General features: G+C 35.2%; 1 protein-coding gene across 1 annotated transcript in view; it reads right to left on the reverse strand.

Annotated features, from left to right (window-relative positions):
* The window catches only part of JAK2 (Janus kinase 2), a 146904-nt gene that overhangs the window by 16342 nt on the left and 118485 nt on the right, over positions 1 to 12077 (reverse strand). Inside the window, exons 15-19 of the mRNA XM_037019023.2 lie at positions 5627 to 5754; positions 4666 to 4804; positions 2915 to 3066; positions 2608 to 2758; positions 1803 to 1939 (exon numbers count right to left, since the gene is read on the reverse strand). Of these exons, the coding sequence (XP_036874918.1) occupies positions 1803 to 1939; positions 2608 to 2758; positions 2915 to 3066; positions 4666 to 4804; positions 5627 to 5754 (707 nt within the window). The remainder of the gene's footprint in view (positions 1 to 1802; positions 1940 to 2607; positions 2759 to 2914; positions 3067 to 4665; positions 4805 to 5626; positions 5755 to 12077) is intronic.

Here is a 12077-nt window from a genome sequence, read left to right on the forward strand (position 1 = left end):
TATAGATAACAATAAATGAAGATGTATTTGACAATAAACATATTAATATGTCAAATTACACTAATTTCTGCCTTTTCCGTAAACAATTTATTGCTTGTATTATGATCCCTGAGTGGGAATTTAAAATATATATATATTTTTCTTATGTCTTAACATTATTTGATTTGCCCCAAAAAGATAATAGAAAAAGATATGCAACTGAAGCATTCTCACATAAACAAAATCAAATATACATGTGAGATAGTAAAAATAGCATGGAAGTAGAATAGGGGAAGGTTCTGGTCTCAGATCTGCTAATATCTATCTGTTAGACTGTAGACAAGTTACTTAACATCTCTGGACCTTAATTTTTCTCATTGTGAAATGAAAAGGTCACTCATAAGTCTAAAGCATCATTTCCCACACTGTTTAAGGAAACACTTTCTATGACATGTCAGTAGATAAACTTTTTTTAAATGGGAGATTACAACTAAAAGGCCTACTAAATTTTAGACACACTGCATACTACTAAGAAATTGATACTATCAATAGAGAATTATGGCCAAAGTCAACCAGTGTAAGTGGCAGCCTCTAAGATATCTCCCAGTGTCACCTACCTTCTCACATTTGTCCTCTTTTTAATTCCCTTGAGGATAAGCTACATTTATAAACTCATTTATTATGAATAGAATGTTGCAGGAGTGATGAGATGCCATTCCTGAGATAAAGTTATAAAAGACCATGGCTTCTACTTTGGGTGTTTGCTGTTGTGAAGTAGCCCTGCGGAGAGGCCTAAGTAAGTGGGCTTGGAAGTAAGTTCTGAGTTCTGTCAATAGCCATATGAGTAAGCTTAGAAGAAAATCCCTAGTGCAGTCTTCAGGTGTGACTGCAAGGCCTAGATAATACCTTGACTGCAGGCTTATGAAAGATCTTGAGCTAGAATCATCCAGTTAAATTGCTCCCAGACTCCTGATTCACCTAAACTAGGTGATTGTAAGTGTTTGTTTTTTGTAGCTGTTAAGTTTTAGAGCAATTTTTTATACATCCATAGATAACTAATGCACTTAAATACCTGGAACTTTTTTTTTGCCATCACTAAATTCCTTGAATCATTTCTGAGAATATTTTACAAACAATGAACAACAGCAAAGTATTAATACAGCTAAGACAATACTTAACATAAATACCCAAATGAGGCCTAATGTGGCTAGACCAAAATCCAGTTCACAAATCACATAGTATAAGAACCCTATACTAGCAAGCTTTGAGGAAGAAAGAGAGCTTACCACTACAATCGAACCTGCTAATAACTACGCCTTTCCTGGTCTTACTTAAAATATGTAGGCAATGCATGACTGTGTGACCTTTTAGCAGAAACAGTCTCTGGCTTGCTAGTGAACATGGTCCATTCAACATCTAGACTGAATAATCAGATTAATTATTTCTCCCTGAGATGACTAAAAAAGGGTGGGTAGGAAGGCTTAATTGTTCCTTTCTCTATTTCATGACTAAAATACCCTCTACCAAGAAAGAGTCCCATGGTCACATCAATTGGGGAAATATTGCCTAATTTGTCATCCTCTTGAAGATGTTCAATGAACATTATATGTTAAAGGTTCTGAGAAATTCTTTGGTAAGATAGTTGTTGACTTAATAGAGCATCTCTCCAATACATGACAACTAAACCTTTTTTCTGCAAAAACTCCTTAAAATTTTGTGGAAAGTGAACTTCAGAGAATTGCTAAAGCCTTATTTTTTTTTTCCTAAATAAAATGTTCTTTATGATCATTATACCTTTTCTAAAAAAACTTCTGACATCTTACCTTGCCAAGTTGCTGTAGAAATTTCAAGTGTCTCTCTTCAAACTGTGTAGGGTCTTGGTCTTCAAAAGCACCAGAAAACCCTAGGGCACCTATCTTCATATTCAGTAACATGTCATTTTCTGTTAATAATTCATAATCTGGGGAAATAAGGAGTATTACCACCATAAACTGGCAAATATATTCTCTGGGTTAAATTGACATGTATTCAAGCTGACCAAAATAATCAGAATGAGTTAGAAATACTAAACATGAATTGATAGAGGGCAACTCTAATAGTTTAGGTTATACTATTGGGAGCCTTTAATTATTATCCAGAAGACTTACAGGAAAGATTTCTGCGAAGTATAAAGAATTACTTTCCAAAATGGTTTTAATATTTATAAAGTATGATTATATTCTGACTTCAGTGGTGAGAATGGCGAGTAATATTAGAACAGGAAACACTTATGGGTCAGCCACATGTTTTAGAAGAGGACAGGGCAAAGAAAAAATCTACTTCATGTCTAGATAATAAATAAATTATAAAATATATGAGAACTAGCTTTAAAAAAACTAGTTTTAAAAGAATTGCTTTAAAAAGTCAAATAAGTTAAGTAAACTTCTATAACATACTACTCATTAACTGTCAAACTAAACTTAGGTTATTGGAGGAAAAGCCTGTTTTAAAATGGAAAAATTGCTCAATTAAGACTAAATATATGTAAAGTAGGAAAAGTCACATAAACATAAGAAATTCAGAGGGTTTAAAAGTCATCAAGGAATTCTTGGAAGGGATTACTGGAGAATCCATAAGAGCAATACATACCTGGAGTAAACAAGCTATTAAGATCTCGTATGATGGCTCTGAAAGAAGGTCTAAAATCTGGTTCATAATCCATACAATTATTAATGAGATTTGCTAATTCTGTCCACTTTGGTGCAGGAAGCTGGTGCCTATCTTCATAAAACTGTAGCTTCTATAATTAAAGAACCAGACATTGAGAATAAATTGTATAATGCCATATCAATCTTCTTTTTAACATTAGGTGTGCTAACAAGTATCAAATTAGGTAAAAAAAATATCAACAATCACGGATAGAATAACTCCAACTTCACAGTCTATATAAACTTACTCTTTGAGAATCCAAAGCACTCAAAGGCTTATCTCCTCCACTGCAGATTTCCCACAAAGTGGTACCAAAACTCCATTTGTCTGTTGCCAAGTTTAGATTTTTAGGATTTTCAATGCATTCAGGTGGCACCCATGGTATTCTCTCCTGAAGAACTTTTAAATTATAGGAACAAAGTATGGTTCAATAGCTCTCACAAGTAAACACTTCTTTTATATGAAAATTTCAAACAGATTTGAATAATTAGGTCCTTATTTGTTGGGGGTGTGTGCACATACAAGTACAAGTACATGCTTAAAAGCTAGGAAGGATCTTTGAGATCATCTAATTCAATATCTCAGCTTTAACAATAACAACACTGACTCCCATAAGACTGAATAATCTGCCCTAAATCACACAATTTGTTGGTAGCATGGAGAGAATTCAAATCCTGTACAATGAATCTTGGATCAATTAAACTTCTTTCCATTAAACCATACTATCTCAGCTGGTATCCCACTCTCTCTGCTTCTTCCTATTAGTTCTGCATTCAAAATAGTTTTTTTCCAGAAAATTTGTCCTAAAACAGATGCTTTGTATTTCTGTACAATGTGTATGTAGTAAAGGTAATGTTAACATCATTCTGAGCCATTCTAAATTAGTGGCAATTCTGATTTGGAGATGAAAAAACAAGGACCCACAAACTGATAGATGACTAAATTATACCAAGATATTTGGGGTACAGAATTGATATAAGTAGGTTCTGCTCAGATCATGGAATTTCCCAAGTGTCTGGTTGTTGACCACATCAGAAAAATGCTAGTCAAGGAAGGAGGGAGTACTTTAACTCCACCTGCTGGAATTCTGCATAGATAGACATAGTGATAAAGTAAGTAAGTAAATAAATAAATAAATAAGAATGAAGGATAATCTCTTGCACCTTTTAGTATATTTTGGTAAAGCAACATGAATATTTTTGCTATATAATTAAGAGATTAAAGAGTACATGCTCCTTTCTCCTTCACCATATGCAATTTCTCCTTCACCTCCCATTCCAAACGGTAAAATTTCCCTGAGTACCAGGTTTAAGATCCTTTAACATTTTTTACCCTATTATTCTTTCTTCTCTGTCAGATAAGCTATCAAGTTTAAGTAGCTCTAATAGCATAACACACATCAATGCACAAAAGTTGATCAATTTAGATCCTCAATTTAAAACATGCAATTAGAGAAGTTAGCTGAGATAATGAAATATAAATACAATATTACTTGTACCAAAAAAAAAAACCTCAACTATTTGACTGAAATTTTTACTTTAACTAATTATGTTAGATAGAACAAACACAAAGGAAAGGTTTTTTAAGTTATAAAATATCAAAATTATCTAAATAATAAAACTAAATAAGATATCAAATTAGGTAATGTATCTTCTCAAAATTTTATTTAGTGACTAAAAGGAAGAAAAACTTAGAAAATTTACTTGCAGCCCAAATATTAAGATGATGAAATTTCACATTAAAAATGGATAAAACCTGAACTTCTATACATAATTAGGGATTAAAACTTTTAAAAAATCATCTTTTGTCTATTGGCAAGAAGAAATGGACAGAGACTAGGATTTAACTATAACAAGTTAGTTGCTGAAATTGATAGCTAAACTTCATTATTAATCAAAAACATGTCAATAAGAGTTTGAGAAAAATTAACAACATGCTTTTCATGCTACTCTTTACGTAAAGTTTAATGAAATTAAATGTAATCCTTGTACTACTTACTGTCCTTTGGCAAAACTGTCATACTAATGCCAGGATCACTAAGTTTGATGAAAGGTGGATTTCCTATCTTCCTGTCTTCTTCTCTGATAAGCAGAATATTTTTGGCACACACATTCCCATGAGTAAGGGCTTTTTCTTCCTATTAAAATTAAATGCACATATATATTCAAGTATCAATCCACAAATATTTAAGCACTTAATATGATTCAAGGATCCAAAATGGATTTAAATTAGAAAAATAAGTAAGATAGTGTTAACTAATAAACATTTATTTGGATGCAAGCTTTGAAGTAATAAAAGGAAATTTTATGGCAGCACTGTGCTTTCTGTTTTACATTTTATATGACACAATAATCTTTATCCATGTTGAAACAAATACATTAAAACCATCCAGGGTCACTTTACTTTGTAAAGCTGAGATTTTATAAAGTAGGTATTTCTAGGTAGTAGCTGACAGTAAGAAATACTGTATCTGTTCAGCAGCAGGATACACACACACACACACACACACACACACACACACACACACACACACTCACACTCTGAAGAGTTTCACCACTGTCTAGCACTCTGGTATTCTGCTTCTCTGACAATACTGCTTTCTCCGTAGACATACATCCAGTTGCCCATAAATACAATAACAAAGTATTTTCTGCAGGGATTTTCTACTAACTATACTTAACACAACATGTTTCTGCATAATTTTTGGTTAAATCCTCTAAACCCAAGTGATACAAACTACAGATTGTCCATCAAGAATTCTAACAGATTGATGGGATGACAAAACTATATCTCTCAAAAGTGATTGCACATAAATAAATATATCCTAAAATAATCTCTTTCATCAACACAGATTATTTTAAATGACTCAGCAACCATTTCTGACTGATTTCTTGTTCCTAGGTCAAGATCCTTTTTACATTGCTTCATAACTTGATAAGTGAATATACTTATCACTTACTAGAAAATGCATGGCCCATGCCAACTGTTTAGCCACTTCAAGTTTCCACAATATATTTATAGAATTTTTATTCTTTTTCAGATATGTATCTAATGATCCAAATTTTACAAACTCCTGAACCAGGATATCTGCATTAAAATACAATAATAAAAATAAAACTTAAACATATGTATCATAAAAATATATAATTTTCAACTTTTATAAATACATTTATAATTATATATGTGGACATCATAGGCATAGACATTAAACTACCAAAAATTCACTAATATAAAGAAAGCTTAGCAGCTATATACCATTGTATTTTTAGGTTTTACTTTATTCACAACAGCAAGAGACAGCAGCTAAACAATTACATATATACAAGGTTATATATATATCATTCTATGTATTATAAAACAATATATAATACATAATATGTAATAATACTATATATAGAGAGAATATTACTCCAGCACACTTTTATATATAAGTACTGAATTATGGCTGCTTTTCTGAAACAAATGAAAATTTCTCACATAGTTAATTTCTCTTTCATGAAACTATAGTATTGCCCCTCTGTATCTGTGGTTTCTCTTGCCCTAGTTTCAGTTACTGTGGTCAACCTCAGTCCGGAAGCAGATCCTCTTCTGGTATCTGGTCATAAAGTCAATAGTAACTTAACACCAGTCACAATGCCTACATCATTCACCTCACTTCATGTGATCATGTAAGCATTTATCATTTCACATCATCACAAGAAGAAAAATGAGTAAGATTTTGAGAGATCACATTCACATAGCTTTTCTTACAGTATATTATTTAATTGTTCTATTTCATTCTTTTAATACTTTACTGTGACTTATTTATAAATTAAACTTCATCATAGATATGTATATATAGGAAAAAACAGTATATATCCACGGTTTCAGGCATCTACTTGGGGTCTTGGAACATATCCTCCACAAATAAGGAGGGACTACTGTATTTAGACATAAAAAACTTCCTGAAATCCTTCTTCCACACACACAAATTAATAGCAGTATCTATTCCACTGCAGGCATAAAGGACAATTTGAGTTCAAAATCCATTTATCCTTTTAATTTATGCTGCAAAAAAGCAAAAATTAGTGGTTTGTCTTGCTCTACCTTTAAAATTATTTTTTAAAATATTAAGATGTATTTGGCCAGAGAAACAAGTATTTGTTTCTAAAAACAGTCCTCACTGTCTTTAAGACACAGATAAAAATTTCCAACCCTTTTAGTATTGATGAAGTCCCTGAAAGCCAAGACTATTTCTATATAAAGGCATGTTATTTAATAATTAACTGGGTTTATGGTTCATTTATAGTCACCTAGTAATAATTTGTAATGGAGCACACTCAAATTGTCAATTTCAAATGTGAATTTATTCAAACTGTTTTGTTACTTCTAATATATAGTTTATATAAATGAGAAAAAAAAGGAATTTTGTTTTTTAAATTAAAAAATGGAAATTTTAAGATAAAATTAAAGCCACAAAAATTTCAGCAAAAGTTTTAAGCATGGTATCATTATATATATATATATATATATATTTAAAGAAATCCTGACATACTTTCACATTGTAATCCATGTCAGTTCATGGCCCAGCAAGTTATTAAGTGCCTATATGTCATATATTTCTATGCTTCACATATTTGCTTTAAAATGCATACTGTAGATCTACCCCCAACTGAGATTCTACTTGATCCAACATTGAAATCACTTAGTTTTCATTTGGTATATAACAGCTAACAGTGACAAAAGTTACCTTGGGATTTGCTGGGTAACTAAAATTTAGTGAAATGTTTGCTGCCCATAGTAAATTTGGAGAACAATCCACATATCAAATTAAGAATTGACACTGCATCAGGGCAAGTGAAAGAAAGAAAAAAAAAGGGATGGAAGGAAAGAAGGAAGGAAGGAAGACATAGAAGTTAAAATGAGTAAGAGTTTAATAAAACTTTTAAGGAGGTGGAGCCAAGATGGCGGCATTAGTAGAGCAGCAGAAATCTCCTCCCAAAACCATATATATTTATGAAAATATAACAAAGACAACTCTTCCTAGAATAGAGACCAGAGGACACAGGACAACATCCAGACCACATCCACACCTGGGAGAACCCAGCACCTCACGAAGGGGGTAAGATACAAGCCCCAGTCCAGCGTGACCTGAGCGCCCCTCCCCCCAGCTCCCAGAGGGAGGAGAGGAGTCGGAGCAGAGAGGGAGAGGGAGCCCAGGACTGCTGAACACCCAGCCCCAGCCATCCAGACCAAAGCGCAGACACAGTGCAAGGATGGGGTCCTGGATACTAGGGAAACAGGGCAGCAAGACCTGTGAGCGGGTCCCTGAGGCTGGCACCCTAGGACCAAGAAAAGCGAGCAGCATTTTTTTTTTTTTTTGGCGAGTGCTTTTTGGAAGACTTAAAGGAATAGGGACCCCAAAACCGGACAGAAGCATCCCGGGACACTTAGTCCAGAGGCAGGGGAATCTGGGGATCTCTGGGCACTCTAAACCCCTGGGCAGCAGGGAGCACGGAGGCCCCTCACGGAGATAAATAGCCTCCCGGCCGCTTCCCCTCCAACCCGGCTCCACCATTTTGGAGCGGCAGCCCGAGCCAGGCCACCCCCACAGCAACAGTGGAGATAAACACCATTGCAACCGGGCAGGAATCAGAAGCTCTGTCTGCGTGCAGCTGCCCAGCACAAGCCACTAGAGGTCGCTGTTCTCCCAGGAGACGAAGGCCACAAACCAACAAGAAGGGAAGTTCTTCTAGCCGTCACTCGTCCCAGCTGAGCAAACTATTTCTATCACCATGAAAAGGCAAAATTACAGGCAAACCAAGATCACAGAGACAACACCAGAGAAGGAGACAGACCTAACCAGTCTTCCTGAAAAAGAATTCAAAATAAAAATCATAAACATGCTGACGGAGCTGCAGAGAAATATGCAAGAGCAATGGGATGAAGTCCGGAGGGAGATCACAGAGGTGAGCAAGGAGATTACAGAAGTGAAACAATCCCTGGAAGGATTTATAAGCAGAATGGATAAGATGCAAGAGGCCATTGATGGAACAGAAACCAGAGAACAGGAACACATAGAAGCTGATGCAGAAAGAGATAAAAGGATCTCCAGGAATGAAAGAATATTAAGAGAACTGTGTGACCAATCCAAACGGAAAAATATTAGCAAAATAGAGGTACCAGAAGAAGAACAGAGAGAAAAAGGGATAGAAATTGTCTTTGAAGAAATAATTGCTGAGAACTTCCCCAAACTAGGGAGGAAATACTTGCTCAGACTACGGAGGCACACAGAAATCCCAACAGATGGGACCCAAAGAGGTCAACACCAAGACTTATAATAATTAAAATGGCAAAGATCAAGGACAGGGACAGAGTATTAAAGGCAGCTAGAGAGAGTAAAAAGGTCACCTACAAGGGAAAACCCATCAGGCTATCATCAGACTTCTCGACAGAAACCTTACAGACCAGAAGAGAATGGCATGATATATTTAATGCAATGAAAAGGAGGGCCTTGAACCAAGGACACTGTATCCAGCACAATTATCATTTAAATATGATGGCGGGATTAAACAATTCCCAGACAAGCAAAAGTTGAGGGAATTTGCCTCCCAAAAACCACCTCTACAGGGCATCCTACAGGGACTGCTCTAGATGGGAGCACTCCTAAAAAGAGCACAGCACAAAACATCCAACATATGAAGAATGGAGGAGGAGGAATAAGAAGGGAGAGAAGAAAAGAATCTCCAGACAGTGTATACAACAGCTCAATAAGCAAGCTAAGTTAGGCAGTAAGATACTAAAGAGACTAAACTTGAACCTTTGGTAACCACGAATTTAAAGCCTGCAATGGCAATAAGTACATATCTTTCAAAAGTCACCCCAAATGTAAATGGACTTAATGCGCCAATCAAAAGACACAGAGTAATAGAATGGATAAAAAAGCAAGACCCATCTATATGCTGCTTACAAGAAACTCACCTCAAACCCAAAGACATGCACAAACTAAAAGTCAAGGGATGGAAAACATATTTCAGGCAAACAACAGAGAGAAGAAAGCAGGGGTTGCAGTACTAATATCAGACAAAATAGACTTCAAAACAAAGAAAGTAACAAGAGATAAAGAAGGACACTACATAATGATAAAGGGCCCAGTGCAACAAGAGGATAAAACCATTATAAACATATATGCAACTAATACAGGAGCACCAATATATGTGAAACAAATACTAACAGAACTAAAGGGGGAAACAGACTGCAATGCATTCATTTTAGGAGACTTCAACACGCCACTCACCCCAAAGGACAGATCCACCGGGCAGAAAATAAGTAAGGACACGGAGGCACTGAACAACACGCTAGAACAGATGGACCTAATAGACATCTATAGAACTCTATATCCAAAAGCAACAGGATATACATTCTTCTCAAGTACACATGGAACATTCTCCAGAATAGACCACATACTAGAACACAAAAAGAGCCTCAGTAAATTCCAAAATATTGAAATTCTACCAACCAACTTTTCAGACAACAAAGGTATAAAACTAGAAATAAATTCTACAAAGAAAACAAAAAGGCTCACAAACACATAGAGGCTTAACAACATGCTTCGTAATAATCAATAGATCAATGAACAAATCAAAATAGAGATCAAGGAATATATAGAAACAAATGACAACAATAACACAAAGCCCCAACTTCTGTGGGACGCACCGAAAGCAGTCTTAAGAGGAAAGTATATAGCGATCCAGGCACACTTGAAGAAGGAAGAACAATCCCAAATGAATAGTCTAACATCACAATTATCAAAACTGAAAAAAGAAGAACAAATTAGGCCTAAGGTCAGCAGAAGGAGGGACATAATAAAGATCAGAGAAGAAATAAACAAAACTGTGAAGAATAGAACAATAGCAAAAATCAATGAAACCAAGAGCTGGTTCTTTGAGAAAATAAACAAAATAGATAAGCCTCTAGCCAAACTTATTAAGAGAAAAAGAGAACCAACACAAATCAACAGAATCAGAAATGAGAACAGAAAAATCACGACAGACTCCACAGAAATACAAAGAATTATTAAAGACTACTATGAAAACCTATATGCCAACAAGCTGGAAAACCTAGAAGAAATGGACAACTCCCTAAGAAAAATACAACCTTCCAAGGTATACAAAAGTTAAACAAACCAATTACAAGCAAAGAAATTGAAACGGTAATCAAAAAACTACCAAAGAACAAAACCCCCGGGCCGGACGGATTTACCTTGGAACTTTATCAGACACACAGAGAAGACATAATACCCATTCTCCTTAAAGTTTTCCAAAAAACAGAAGAGGAAGGAATACTCCCAAACTCATTCTATGAAGCCAACATCACCCTAATAACAAAACCAGGCAAAGACCCCACCAAACAAGAAAACTACAGACCAATATCCCTGATGATTGTAGATGCAAAAATACTCAACAAAATATTAGCAAACCAAATTCAAAAATATATCAAAAGGATCATACACCACAACCAAGTGGGATTCATCCCAGGGATGCAAGGATGGTACAACATTCGAAAGTCCATCAACATCATCCACCACATCAACAAAAAGAAAGACAACAACCACATGATCATCTCCATAGATGCTGAAAAAGCATTTGACAAAATTCAACATCCATTCATGATAAAAACTCTCAGCAAAATGGGTATAGAGGGCAAGTACCACAACATAATAAAGGCCATATATGATAAACCCACAGCCAACATTATACTGAACACCGAGAGGCTGAAAGCTTTTCTTCTGAGATCAGGAACAAGACAGGGATGTCCACTCTCCCCACTGTTATTTAACATAGTACTGGAGGTCCTAGCCATGGCAATCAGACAAAACAAAGAAATACAAGGAATCCAGATTGGTAAAGAAGAAGTTAAACTGTCACTATTTGCAGATGACATGATATTGTACATAAAAAAACCCCAAACACTCCACTCCAAAACTACTAGAACTGATATCGGAATACAGCAAAGTTGCAGGATACAAAATTAACACACAGAAATCTGTGGCTTTCCTATATACTAACAATGAACCAATAGAAAGAGAAATCAGGAAAACAATTCCATTCACAACTGCATCAAAAAGAATAAAATACCTAGGAATAAACCTAACCAAAGAAGTGAAAGACCTATACCCTGAAAACTACAAGTCACTCTTAAGAGAAATTAAAGGGGACACTAACAAATGGAAACTCATCCCATGCTCATGGCTAGGAAGAATTAATATTGTCAAAACGGCCATCCTGCCCAAAGCAATATACAGATTTGATGCAATCCCTATCAAATTACCAGCAACATTCGTCAACAAACTGGAACAAATAGTTCAAAAATTTATATGGAAACACCAAAGACCCCGAATAGCCAAGCAATCCTGAGAAAGCAGAATAAAG

The sequence above is a fragment of the Manis javanica genome, chromosome 2, assembly GCF_040802235.1.
Source record: "Manis javanica isolate MJ-LG chromosome 2, MJ_LKY, whole genome shotgun sequence".
Taxonomy (NCBI): domain Eukaryota; kingdom Metazoa; phylum Chordata; class Mammalia; order Pholidota; family Manidae; genus Manis; species Manis javanica.